The sequence below is a fragment of the Sorex fumeus genome, unplaced genomic scaffold, assembly GCF_029834395.1.
Source record: "Sorex fumeus unplaced genomic scaffold, SorFum_2.1 ptg000233l, whole genome shotgun sequence".
Lineage (NCBI taxonomy): Eukaryota > Metazoa > Chordata > Mammalia > Eulipotyphla > Soricidae > Sorex > Sorex fumeus.
Genome location: NW_026606290.1, coordinates 1,099,530 through 1,112,944, shown reverse-complemented (window position 1 = coordinate 1,112,944; position 13,415 = coordinate 1,099,530). Strand labels below are relative to the sequence as shown.

At 61.0% G+C, this 13,415-nt stretch overlaps 2 protein-coding genes across 17 annotated transcripts in view; one reads left to right on the top strand and one right to left on the bottom strand.

The window, feature by feature from the left end:
* USP20 (ubiquitin specific peptidase 20) overlaps positions 1–618 on the top strand; it is a 34,168-nt gene extending 33,550 nt beyond the window's left edge. Inside the window, exons 23-24 of the mRNA XM_056108857.1 lie at positions 143–214; positions 291–618. Of these exons, the coding sequence (XP_055964832.1) occupies positions 143–214; positions 291–451 (233 nt within the window). The 3' untranslated portion in view covers positions 452–618. The remainder of the gene's footprint in view (positions 1–142; positions 215–290) is intronic.
* Positions 619–5,978: 5,360 nt separating this feature from the next.
* FNBP1 (formin binding protein 1) overlaps positions 5,979–13,415 on the bottom strand; it is a 129,586-nt gene continuing 122,149 nt past the window's right edge. For 8 of the 16 annotated variants that reach the window (XM_056108858.1, XM_056108861.1, XM_056108865.1 and 5 more), the window contains 3 exons: positions 13,167–13,291; positions 12,158–12,297; positions 9,721–9,914 (listed from right to left, as the gene is read on the bottom strand). In XM_056108858.1, the coding sequence (XP_055964833.1) occupies positions 9,736–9,914; positions 12,158–12,297; positions 13,167–13,291 (444 nt within the window). In that variant the 3' untranslated portion in view covers positions 9,721–9,735. Of the gene's footprint in view, positions 6,110–9,720; positions 9,915–12,157; positions 12,298–13,166; positions 13,292–13,415 lie in introns of those variants that run through there. The other 8 variants (XM_056108859.1, XM_056108863.1, XM_056108866.1 and 5 more) reach the window with 2 other exon arrangements.

Below are 13,415 nucleotides of genomic sequence, written 5' to 3'. Positions count from 1 at the left end.
CAGGAACCCCACCCTCAGCCGGGGACTCCGTCTCAGCCTACACCCGGGAGACTGTGCCTCCACCCTGAGCCAGGACAGGAAGCCCAGGGCGAGTGTGGGGGAGGCAGTTGGCCCAGAGCCCTGAGCTGCACCCCCCTTGCAGAGCCCCCAGGGCCTATTGACAACAGCAAGATCGCGCAGGTCAAAGGCAGCGGCCACGTCCAGCTGAAGCAGGGTGAGTGTCGGGGTGCCGCCCGATGGGGTGGGGGTGGGGGTGCCCTGCCCCAGGCACTGACCTTCCCCCTCTATAGGGGCTGACTACGGGCAGATCTCCAAGGAGACGTGGGGTTACCTGAGCAGCCTGTACGGCGGGGGCCCCGAGATTGCCATCCGTCACAGCGTGGCCCAAGCCCCGGACCCGGAGAACCTCTACGGCGAGCAGAAAATTGAGGCGGAGACCCGCGCCCTGTGACGGGGCTGAGCCCCACGTGCTGTGACTTGGGGGCCTGCACGCCCCTTTGCCCTCTGCAGGGACACTCTGCTCCCCTGCACACGCCCTGCGGGGGTCCCTTGGGCCCAGGGATGGGCTGGCCCCCCTGGCCCACCTGTGTCCCCATCCCATGGGGGCGCTGGGCCCCGGGAGGCAGCAGGGAACCCATGGGAACCCCGGCTGTGAGCGGCAGGAGGCGGCGCCCGGGGACAGAGCGGCCAGCTCGGTGTCTGCTGGCGTCCACTCACCCGTCCTGGCGCCCCCAAACCTGGCCTGAGCCCTCAGCCAGGGCCACCGCTGCTGGGTGCCACTTAGACGTGGGCAGATGAGTAGAGCGCCCAGTGCCCACCGAGGGCCCTCCAACTTCCTGCTGAGCCCCACACCTCCCTCCACCTCCTGGGGACCCTCAGTGCTCAGGCTCGTGGCTTCCATCCAACAGGTGGGGACCCCAGAGGGGGTGGGTTCCATTCCTAGGGGCTGTTTCTGGAAGCTTCTGGCTGGCCCTGGGGCTTGGCTGTGACCCCACCGACCAGGGAAATGATGATGAACCGGAAATACCTCGAGTGTCTGTGACCTGGCCCCACTCTCAGGAGACGTGGGGAGGTCACAGAGACCCCAGAAAAATTGCTGGGGTCAGAAGGTTACCTCACCCTCCCTCAGCTCACTAGCAGTGGGGAGACGCTCTGGGGTCTTCCGGGGCGGGGGGCGGTGGGGGGAGCCCCGAGGCTGCACGCAGAGCCCCTGCCAGCCGGACTCTTGGCTCACCCTGTGCCATCTTGTCGTATTCAGAATGTCCTAATAAATACTCATGTACCATGGGCGGTGCTGTCATGTTGGGGAACAGGGACGGGACCCCCAAATCTGCACTGAGGAGGTCCACAGGCCTCAGCTGCTCCTCGCTCCAGCGCTCTCGCAGCCAACACCCTCCTCCCCGGCCTCCGGGCTGTCCCTCCCTAGCCCTGGGCTCCCCGGCCTCAAGGGGTGCTTTCCTAGTAGGCACCCCAGGGTTTGGCTTGGTTTGATCGTTTGGACTTGGGTGGGAGGTGGATTCCCTCCCCCACTTCCATACTAGCCCCTTGGGGTCTCCTGACTGTCCCGCGAAGTTCACCCTGTAGTTTCCCCACATGCATCTAAGCAGATTCCGATCACACCTCCCCAACACCCCCCCATATGGCCCGTGGGGCTCTGCACCCCTTTTTTTCCGACACTGTTTTGACTCTGATTCCTGGAAGGTTCAAGAAATACAGGAAGGAACCAACACGCTTTCTCAGTGTTTCCCTCACAGGGCAGGAGAAAGGGGGGCTGGGGCCCCTGAGCACCACCAGGGGTGACCCCCAACAGCACAGAAGAAAACACAAACATTTTCTCCAGGGAGCCTGGCGAAACCCTCCTTCCCGGGGTGTCAACTGCATCTGCGCATTGCAGGGGCACAGAGCCCCCCGCAGCACAGCTGTCTGTGGGTCTGTGACTTTGCCACCTCCCCTCACTTCTCATGAAGCTGCCTTGGCCTTGCATGTGGCCAAGCCGGGACCCCATGTGGTCTCTGAGCTCCTCCGAGAGTGCTCCCTGACCAGAAGGCAGCCCTGAGCACCTCTGGGTGTGCCATCCTCCCCCCAAACAAAACGGGCCAAGGCACTGGACAGTGAGGAAGGCGTTTGCCTTGCACTTAGCTGTCCCGGGTTCGATCCCCGGCATCCTCTATGGTCCCCTGTGCCTACTAGGAGTGAGCCATGAGTGTAGAGCCAGGATTAACCCTTGAGCACTGCTGGGTGTGGCCCCCAAAACAAAAAACCCCAAACTCCTCCTCCCCAAACAAACTCCATTTGAAGGTGCAGCCCCCAGGAGATGACACGGCCCTGAGTCCTCGGGGCAGCACTTCTGAGAGTGAGAGAATGGGGAAATGGGCTGAGGCTGGAGAGGAAGCACGAAGGACGGCCATATGCCAGCAGAAATGTTCTGGAAACTGCCAGGGAGGCGGGTATATTTGACTCCAGCAGGGACACAGGTGAAGGGGTGCGGGGAGGGTGCCGGGTGCGGCAGCCCCGCCTTCCTCTCACTGCGCCGGTCCCCACAGGTTGGTTCCTCCTCGGTGACCCCAGCCGGGAGAGATCACGACATCACTGTCCCCAAGTCAGTCAGGACCCAATGGCGTGTGACATCTTTTGAGGGATAACTCTGCACCCCCCTCCCCCCAAGTGGCTGCTGAGGGCCTGTGTCCAGCCTTTGAGGGAGGGCAGCAGAAGCCAGGCAGGAAGTGGGGGCCACCCCTGGGTGTGATGGGGGGTGCAGTCAGGAGCTGCCTCCTCCGTCGCCCCAAGTCACGGGCCAGAGAACCAGTGAGGCTGATTCTGCTGCAGCCTGACTTGCAGATTGTTCTGAGGTCTCCTTCACCGGGAGAGACAGAGGGAGGGTGTTTGCCCTCCACGCTGCAAACCTGGGGTTCGATTCCCAGTCACCCCATATGGTTCCCCAAACTATACAGATGTGATCCCTGAGTACAGAGCCGGGATAAACTCTGAGCACTGCCACCAGGTGTGGCCCCAAAAACAAACCCAACACAGGAGCTGCGTGTGCGGCTTAGCATAGAGCACACGCTCTGCGTGCTTCAGCCCTGGGTTTGAGCCCCGGAACTGCCAATAAAGAGACAGGGTCCTGCTGAGTCCCTCAGCCTGGGCCCCACTGCAGGGACCCGAGTAACTGCTCCTGGCGGGTCTCCGGTCTCGTTTACTGACCTGTGCGTCCACAAGGGGGCGCACCCCACCAGGGCAAGCGCTGTCTGCCTGGGCAGCAGGTGGCCGCCGGGAGGGCTGGCCCAGAGTCCTCCGGTGGGGATGCCCGGAGCTGACGAGCCTGACTGACTGGCTCCAGCATGGGAAGCCCCACGCCTTCCAGGCAGACTCAGAGAGGGTCAAGTGCTGCCTGGAGGCTTTGCCTCGGCACCCCAGTCTCCCAGGGGGCCCTCACCCCACAACCAGGAAACAGGCTCAGAGACATGGAGCCTATAGGACTAGCCTAGCAACACTGGCAGAAGCTCCTGGGAAGGTTCCAGAACCTTCTGGCTCTTGCGCAGAGGCAGCTGGGAGGTTCCAGAAACCTTAACGAAGCCCAGAGAGATGCCGGAAATCATCTCTCTAAAGTGACCGCTCCCTGCCAGCCTGGGCAGGTCTGACCTGGGTCCTGTTGCATGATGGGAAACGTGACTTGTCCACTGTTGGCGGGGTACCAACCCCGACCTCTGGCGGCCAGCACCTCTTTTGTGAGAGGGCGCCTGTCCCCCTGCGGCCGCAGCCCCTTCCTGGACACTGGCACCGCCCCTTCTGGGGGTAGCTGAGCCCCCACTCCTGGGAGTGAGCCCTGGCAGACCCTAAAGGAGGGGCAAGATTTTCAGCATCAGAGATACAAGCGGGACCCCCTCACCCTGAGACACCCCCCTCTGCGCTGCGACCTTGCAGAGCTGGGCTCCCGGGAGCACCCCTCTGCTGAGCCCCCCTCCCACGCTCACGACTCTGTGAAGCCTTGTGCCCCTAAGCGGTGACCAGGCAGTGAGGCCTGCGTGGGATGTCAGGGTCCCCCGCTGCCTGGCCTGGAGGACTCCGGCCCAGAGAGGAGGCGGGGAGCCGTGCCGGAAGTTACCACTTTATTTACCGTGTGGAGGGTGAACAGTTACAAGGCCTCGCACCCGCGCCTGCCGAGGGAAACGCTTGATTTGGTTTGATCCCTTCTCTGGAGACCCCACAGGCTGTCCTGGGGCGATGGCCACGCGAGAAGCCCCGAAGCTGAGAGTGAGCGCGAGACACTGGCTTTCCTGGGCCCAGCTGGCGCCCACGGCAGCGTGGAGCGTCTGCACCCATCACAGGAGCAGAAGGGGCCTCCGTGGTTCTGCTGGCACTGTACCCCATCGGAAGCCCCCAGAGAGCGGGGTAACGAGCCCAGTTTGCCCTGGAGGCTCCCCGGGCTGGCCTCGCTCTCCAGACACCAGAATTTCTGACGCCATCAGCCGGGGCATCAGGAGGGCTCTGGGGAGACGCGTCTTTACTCTAGGGAAGCTGTCCTGAACCCCAGAGGGGAGCCCCAGTGGGCAGTCATAGGCTCTGGGCCACCACAGTGCAACTCAGCATCTCACCAGCACCGTGGCTCTGGGAGGGCGGGGGTGGGTGGGCGCGCAAGGCTGCAAACGCCTCAGTTCTGTTCAGGACGCAGGTGGCCCAGGGCAGGAGGCCTGGGGGGGAATGGAGGGCACAAGCATAGTGGACACGGGGGTCTAACTGACATCCAGAGGACAAACCGTTGGATGTCTACCCTTCCCCTATGTGGTGTGAAACAAACTGATCCCGGATGGAAGATGACATGTGTCTGCAACACAGGGCTGGCCACGGGCGCGACGGAGGCTGCTGGGGCGGTCAGGGGTAGCTGGACTTGCAGAACCGATGAGTCTGTGAGTCACCTGTCCTCTTTGGAGAATGAGGCGTGCGGAGGCGGGGTGCTCTGGTCCCCGTTCCTGGCCCAGCTCCGGGGGAGGGAGTAAGGGCCACAGCTCTCTGGCTTATACCCCCAGCGCCCCTTCCTCCCGGCCATCACTTGTGGCATCGTATCAGCATGGGTCGGTGGAACTGACCCGGAGGGCGGTGGCACCGGGCACCTGGGTTTGCCAAAAAAAATCCGCCCCAAGGCCCCTTACCCCCACCCCCAGCTTCCAGGCGGCTTCCTTCTCGGCATCATGAACGTGGCAAAGGAGTGAGGCCCTGGTGGCCGGCCAGTGAGCTGACGCCCGGTCAAAGGGAAGCTGCCCGGGGGTTGTCTCAGTGCTGGGTTCCTTCCGGTTCTGTTGTTCTAAGGCATGTTGGCCGCCTCCAGGGGCCGGGAAGGACCCGGGGTGCACCAGGCCCGTGGGTCTTTGGCGACGGAAGCGCTAAGTGCTACGTTGGACAGGAGCCAAGGCAAAGGCTCCTCCGTCAGGGGCTCTATGGTGGCGCTGGGCCCCTCCTGGACTTCAGGGAAGGTGGTCGCAGGGCTGGCCCGGGGGCAGGAGGCGGGTTTGTAGGGAGCCCCTTGCGGACCCCTGATGACAGGGCCCCCGAGATATGTGCCGGGGGAGAGTGCAAGCATGCATGTGTGGGGCATGAGTGTGTGGGCACACGGGTGCCCGCGATGGAGTGTGTGTATGCACATGTGTGCATGGGCTGAGTATGGACACGCGGGAACGCGCTGGCGCCCCCTTGGGCACCTTCCGGCGGGAAACTCGGGTCCCCTGAGTGCCTGATCCGTGGGTCCCCCAGGAGACCAGCGGCGAGTCTCACGAAGGCACAGTGTGATCCGTGGCCAGGCCTGGACACGCCGGGTGGGTGAGGGCTGAGGGAGGGACGCAGGAAGGAGCAGTGGACGAGCGTGTCCCGCCACGGCCCCGCGGGGGGTGGGGTGGGAGGGGGCTGGGGCGCGGGACAGCCCGCGGAGAGGCAGCCTGTTGGGGCCCGGGACATGCTGTCAGGAAGGGCTGGGGGGCGCGGGGGTCACTGCACACGGAGGCTCCGAGGCCGCGCGCCCAGCCTCAGGGGCGCTGCATGGTGGGGTGGGGCGTGGGGACAGGCGGCCTCTTCCAGGGCAGGTCCCCGAGGTCTGGCTCCCGTGACCACCTTTACGGATCTACAACACAAGAGAGAGAAACACGGGTTAGTGGGGGCACCGGTGGGCGGTCAGGGCGGGGACACCCAGGGCACTGGGACGTGAGGAACTTTCACGGTTTCTCTCCGACAGACATGTGCCCTCCAGCCACGGGCCCAGATCTGGGAAGGCGGACAGCACCCAGGATGCCCCGGGGCGATGCCTCAGGATGATGCCTTGGGCCTTCCCAGGATGCCTAGGGCAAAACCACAGGGCCTCCTCAGGTTGCCTCGGGGTGATGCCTTCGGGCTTCCTGAATGCCTCAGGCCCTCCCAGGATGCCTTGGGGCCTCCCAGTGAGCTCCTGGGTCTGCAGCAGCAGAAACAGTGAGACTCAGTGGGAGCAACACCGGGGGCCCCCGGTGTTGGCTGAGCATGAAACAGTGAAAGTTCTTCGCAGGTGGGGGCAGGAGACAGTCTCGAGGCGCAGGTGCGCGCAGGGGAGGAGCAGTGGTCACTGGCAGGGGACAGGGCAGAAGACAATTTTTTTAAAGCATTTGGCTAGGAAATGACCCCATTACTGAAAGAAGAAAGGTAAATATTTGTATTACACAGAACAATTGTCCGGGAGAGGTGAAAAGTCATGTCAAGTACACAACACAGAGAAAAATACGACGTTTATTAGAGAGGCAGATTTGAGGGGAGGGCTAAAAGCAGCCAGCCAGAATCTTTCTGGTAGGGGGGACAGAGAGGGGGCAGCCACAGGGGCCGTTTGCAGAGAAACTTACTCAGAACCCAAGTGTCTACAATAAACTCAAGGTCGGAGCAGCGGCAGGGCCTAGCTACCGGCAGGGCAGCCGTCCTTCCGGCTCCCCCCACGGCTACAAACCCCAAAGGCAGCAGAATCGCCAATAAAACAAACAGACAAAAGAGTCAAACATTAACACAACAAATTCAAGGCATCCTTTTCTTTTTTTTTTCCCCTCCTTTTTGGGTCACACCCAGCAATGCACAGTGCACAGGGGTTCCTCCTGGCTCTGCACGCAGGAATTACCCCTGGCGGTGCTCAGGGGACCATGTGGGATGCTGGGAATCGAACCCGGGTCGGCCATGTGCAAGGCAAACACCCTACCCGCTGTGCTGTCACTCCAGCCCCCATCCTTTTCATTTTTAACTGGCGGTATACACACAGGGGCGGGGCGGCCAGGGAGTCATGGCATATTTCATAGAGAGCAAAAACAAAGCACACCCGGCAGCCACCAATCCAGGCAGGCCAGCTGGAGGGGACGCTAGTCTAAATATTTTGGTAATATTTAAATAGTTACATGGCAGACACCACGCGCACACAAGATGGCATTACTGAAAATGACTGAGTAACAGGCGTGAGAAAACTCAGCCGGCCGCCCGCTGGAGGGGAGGCGGCCGCTTCAAAAACAAGGCGTGGCCCCCAGGCACCCCCCAAATCAAAGCAGACCATCTCACACACAAGCGGTACCTCAGCGGCTTATAGGGAACGCTGGGAGGAAACCAGAGGACTAGGCTGGGGCTGGAATTCCCCGTCCTGGGAACCGGCTCCATCCTCTCTCTCTAGCCACGCCCACTTCTCACGGTCAGCACCCGGCAAACCTGGGAACTAGCTGATGCCACCAACCCAGTCTTCCTGAGTTGAATCTGCACAAGGCTGAAAACACACACACACACACACACACACACACACACACACACACACACACAGGGGTTTGGGGGGTGGGTCTGCAGGAAGTTGGTTGACGCGTCCACAGAAGGCTGCAGCTTGTCTGGAATGGGTCCACATCCAACAGTGGGTTTCACTTTGGTATCTCGGGGTCCCCTTTCCCTTGGCTCAGCCCTCCCACGCTCATCCCCTCACCCTGTTTGGGGGAGGCCTGTGGATTTTTTCTCGGTGACCCGTGAGAGAGAGGAAAAATGCTGGACATCAGACGGCCACCCCTGCCCAGTTCAGCAGACTGGGACGGCAGACTCCCACTAGCCAACACGAGCTTCTTGCCCCGGGGACTGACCCAGACCCATCAGGCCCATGGCTGGGGCTGGGGTGGAGGCAGCAGAGACTGGGATCTCCCTGGCGGTCAACGGGAGAGACAAGGCAAAGGACTTTGGTGGACCGTGGGTCACAGATGTGAATTTCCGGCTGGAACACGCAGAGAGCCATTGGGGTGCACGCGGTGGTCGCTGCGGAAGTCACTACCCAGCCAGGGAAGAACCGAGACGGGGAGTTGGTTTCCTGTTTCGCTTTTTTCTTGTTTTTGAGCCACACCTGGCAGTGCTCAGGGCTCATTCCTGGCAGGCTGAGGGGGACTCTATGGGACGCCGGGGATCACACGCAGGTAGGCCGTTTGCAATTGCCCTAATCACTGGATATTGCTCCCACCCCCCTTATATATATATTTTTCTTTTTTCCCCCCTTGTGGTTTTGGGGCCACACCTGGCAGTACTCAGGGACTGTCTGGGCTCAGTGCTCAGGAGTGACCCCTGATGGATCATATATGGTGTTGGGGATCCAACCAAGAGTGGGGAAAAGTGCCTTAACCCTCGACCCCCTGGAAGGATCAGGGACTGTCAAAACCCAACCTCAGGATCGCCCTCACTCCCCAGGAGATGTTCCTGGGGTCTGGAATCAGGGAACTGTTAGCAATGGCCCTCCCCACCTTGGGTTTGCCACCCCACCTACCCATATAACTAATGACATACTTTGACCCGGAAATGGAAAATTCCCCTTGACAGGAACCCCAACCTCCCCAATGCAGGGGAGAAGCATTTTACTAAGTTTCTCGTTCAGTCCATCCGAGAAAAATACATTTCACTGCAGAGCCATCAAGTTCTGGTCCCCACCCCCGGTAACACTGAAGAAGGTTCGCCTAATGCCGCACCCCACGTTTCCTGGGGGAAAAAGTTGGCGTAAAATCTGCAACAATTATGGAGTGAAATATGGTCAGCACTCTAAGACCAGGGGGCAGCAAGTTCACACACGGGGTCTCCAAGATCCCAAGAATAAAAACAAAACAAACAGAAAAACCACCCCAAGGCCACCCCAGGCCCCTCTAGGGAGACAATATGTGTGTGTGCGCGGGCGATCATGTGTCTGGTCGTGGTTCTGTGAGAGCACCGTGGACCCCCAAACTTGTCTGCAGCACAACCCCTGGTGAGCCCTCAAGTTCCCTCCAGCTCCCGCGTGTTCCCAAGGTCAGTGACACGGGGTCCCAATTTCTGGGGCGTTGTGGGGGACCATGCAGGCTTTCAGGAGAAGCACTGCAGTGCCCTGTTGTGGGGGGCTGTGCAGGGGGTGTTCTGGGCATCTCTGCAAGAATCTTCTTGACTATTTACTCAAGGATGGGGGGCAGTGGGTGGCGGGGAGCCCCGACCTGCTGGCAGGGTGATCGATGGCGAAACTAAACAAAGTAACAATAGTTTAATGTATTATGTTGCAAAATATAACGGTCTAGCTGGGCTTGCAGCCTCAGGGACCTCACCTTCTCCCCAGAGCCAGAGGCTGCCCGCCCCTCCGCCCCCACAGGTTGGGGTCTCTGGAAGGGGAGGTGCCGGGAGCCGGGGCTCAGGCGCGTCCTTCGCCAGTGCCCGGTGACACGGCCGTGCGGGGCGCGGGCTCGAACCGGCGGCTGTTTGTAAGTGGAATTAAATATAGGTCTTAGCACCTTTGCCATTTTTGTCCAAATACACTTCGACGTAGGATGTGGGCACGTAGCCCTCCTCGTCTTCGTTCCTGCGGATGCGGGTCCAGCCGTCGCCTTTGTCCTCCTCGATGACGTACAGCATCTCCCCTTCGGCCACGGAGATGGTCCCCTCGTTCTGGCCTGGAAACGGAAGGTGGGGCGTGAGGCTGCTGAGCCAGGCCGGACAAAGGGCAGGGGGACTTCTCCATGAGCCCCCCTCCGCCAGAGGCTTCTCCCTCCCAGAATACCCCCTGGTGTGCCCCCTCTTCCTTCCCAGGACGGCAGGGGCACGGGGTGTCTGGGGTGTCCAGCGCCCCACCACCCCCCTCCTGGAGAAAGTATCCAAAGGGTGTCCTCAGCGCTGCTTCCAACAGCCCCCACCCTTCTGTGCAAAAGTTGGGGACCAAGTCCGAGATGCTCCCCAAAGCCCACTGCTCCGGGCCCCTCCCTGAATTGTCACTGAGGATTGGGGGACGGGAGCTGGAGGGCGCTGGTGCTTGGGAGACTCTCTGGGATGTGGGGATTGAACCTGGGTCAGTCACATGCAAGGCAAGCGCCATGGAAAAGAAAAACGTTCATCCAACCAGGGCGAGGCCCAATGGACTGGGCACAGGCTTGGCGCGCGGGAGACCCCGTTTGAACCCGAGCCCTGCACAGCGCATGCACAGCCCGCAAGCATCGTCCCCTGGGCACCGCCAGGTGTGCTGACAAACCGCAGGTGGAGAAGCGCCCACTTCTTGCAAGGAGGGGGTGCCGTAAAGCCCAGTCAGAGCTCGAGGGCCTGTGTCCAGCCTCGTCCACCTAGGCAGCTCCAGGCTGGGTTTCGTTCTTTGAGGTTCGCAATGGACCCAGGGCCACACACGGGCGGGACAGGCGCTATACCCCATGCCACGCCGGGCCCAGCCTGGGCTTGTCTTTCTAACCACAACCAGTGTCTGCTGGGGCTATGGTGACAGTTACATGCATGCAGCACATATAGTCCATGAAGTACATGCTTGTCTTGATCAATACCCGGCACCAAATATGGTCTCCCCAGAACTGCCAAGAGACCCCTGAACACAGGGGAAGTAAGTCCTCAGCACTGCTGGGGGTGGCCCCCAAACCCAAATCCCACCAAACCACCAGCGTCTACTGGTCTGCTGGACTCCCTGTGAAGGCAATGTAGGTCTGAGGGCAGGGTGTGGTCCGAGATGACATAGCCCCATCCCTGGGGGTGACGCACAGAACCCAAATCTCCCCCCACCCGCCCTGGGCCTGCGTGTGTCTAGTGGCAACTCCCCCCAGCACCCCCGAGACATCTCAGTTCCAGCCACAGCCCTCCCGTGCCCATGCCTGCGACCGCAGGGCCACCACCTCTCCCAAGCACCAGCGAAGTTCCAGAACGCTCTAGGAAGTGCTGCTGTTCTCCGGGGAGACGCCCTTCCTGGCCCCCCACAGGCTGCAGCATCCTCAGAGCAGGAAGCGCTCCCAGTCTGTCTCCTTTCTCCTTCCCAGGACAGATACCTGAGGCCAGAGCAATAGCACAGTGGGGAGGTACTTGCCTGGAGCACAGCCAACCCAGGCTCAATCCCTAGCACCCCCTATGGTCCCCCGAGCCCCACCAGGAGTGATCCCTGAACACAGAGCCAGGAGTAGCCCTTGGGCACCACTGGATGTGGCCCCCAAATCAAAACAAACAAAAAACACCACCACCAAGGACCCCACCCCGCCGCACCACAGTCTGGAAGGTCTGCCCAAGACAGGCTCGGTAAAGACTGAATGAGTGGAACCAGCAACTCTCCGGGCCACCAGCTGGTGTGGCGCCCAGCACTGTATGACTGGATGGGCCAAACCTTAAAACATCGCCAGTAATACTTGGAGCAGAACAAGAGTCACCCAGAAAGACAGCACAGACCATCTCCCTTGCACGCGGTCGATGCTGGTTCAATCCCCAGCACTGCACATGGTCCCCCACGTACCACCGGCATCCCTCCAGAGCACAGAGCCAGAAGTTAGACCCAGATCAGTGTCTGATGAGGTCCAAAACACAACCCCCGTCCCACAACAAAACCAAAACTAAAATTCGAATTAAAAAGACCAGAAGGGACCAGAGCGATAGCACAACTGGAGGGCATTTGCCTTGCATGTTCAGTGGACCCAGGTTTGATTCCCAGCATCCCATATGGTTCTGGGAGCGCACTGCCAGGAGTCATTCCTGAGTGCAGGGCCAGGAGTAACCCCTGTGCATCACCAGGCATGGCCAAAAATAAATAAATAAATACATAAATAAATAATGACAATAAAAGACATTTTTAAAAAATTGAAAAACCAGGAAGTCCACTGATCACAGAATGGCTCAGTGCACTCCAGGCTGGGGGTGGGGCTGACATGGGGGCGCGTTTTACCTTCGAAGGTGTAGAGAGCTTTACAAGTGCCGATGGCCGGAAGGGGTTCCTCGTCGTCAAACTCGTCGTCGAACTCCGTGCCCAGCACCTTCACCTCACTCTCCTGACTCTGCTCCTCCGTGTAACTGCCATCCGGGCTGCTCAAGAGAGGCAGACACGGGGCCTCTATAGCGCCTGCCCGGCCCCGCCCCACCCCAGAGGGCCCTCCCCAGGCCCCGCCCCACAAGGGCGCTCCAATCAGGTCTGCCAGTCAAGCCCCGCCCCACAAGGGCGCTCCAATTAGGTTTCTCAGCCAGGCCCCGCCCCAAAAGGATGCTCCAATCAGGCTCCTCCAGCCAGGCCCCGCCCCACAAGAGCACTCCAATTAGGCTCCTCAGCCAGGCCCTGCCCCACAAGGATGCTCCAATCAGGCTCCTCCAGCCAGGCCCCGCCCCACAAGGGCGCTCCAATCAGGTCCGCCAGTCAAGCCCCGCCCCACAAGGGCACTCCAATTAGATTTCTCAGCCAGGCCCCGCCCCAAAAGGATGCTCCAATCAGGCTCCGCCAGCCAGGCCCCGCCCCACAAGAGCACTCCAATTAGGCTCCTCAGCCAGGCCCTGCCCCACAAGGATGCTCCTATCAGGCTCCCCCAGCCAGGCCCCGCCCAAGGGCGCTCCAACCAGGTCCCCCAGCCAGGCCCCGCCCACATGATCGCTCTCAGCCCCAAGTGATTTCCATCAGGCCCCGCCCTACAAGGTCGCTCACAATCAGGCCCCGCCCCACCTGCTTTATAAAGCCCCGCCCTAGATGGTCAAGTCAGTCAGGCCCCGCCCCACAAGGTCGCTCCCAGTTGGGCCCTGCCCCACAAAGCCCCTCCCCACCCTGCCAACAGCATTGCAGGCCCAGGCCAGCCCCTGCGTGCAGAGAGAATCTTGCAGGAGCTTGGGGTGTGGGGTACACGGGGGCGTCAACCGCAGGCAACTGGGCCGCTCAGGGTGGATCAGGCATCCACGCCGCGCAGATACGGTACCTCTCCCGGTCCTGTGCGCAGTTGGTGACGGGCGGTGGCGGGGGCTGTGGCTCATACATCCCACTTTGCCTGCGGGCCTGGTCACTGCGTGCCGGGAGCCGCCCCTCCACCTCGGCCAGCCAGGCCTGTCGGAGAAGCAGCAGTCATGAACCGGAGTGTTCAGGAGGAACAGATAGGCACTGGTTGGTCACCGAGAGTTCGCGAGGGGGCACACGGAGCTGTAATTTATCTGCATGACACTGTCAGAAC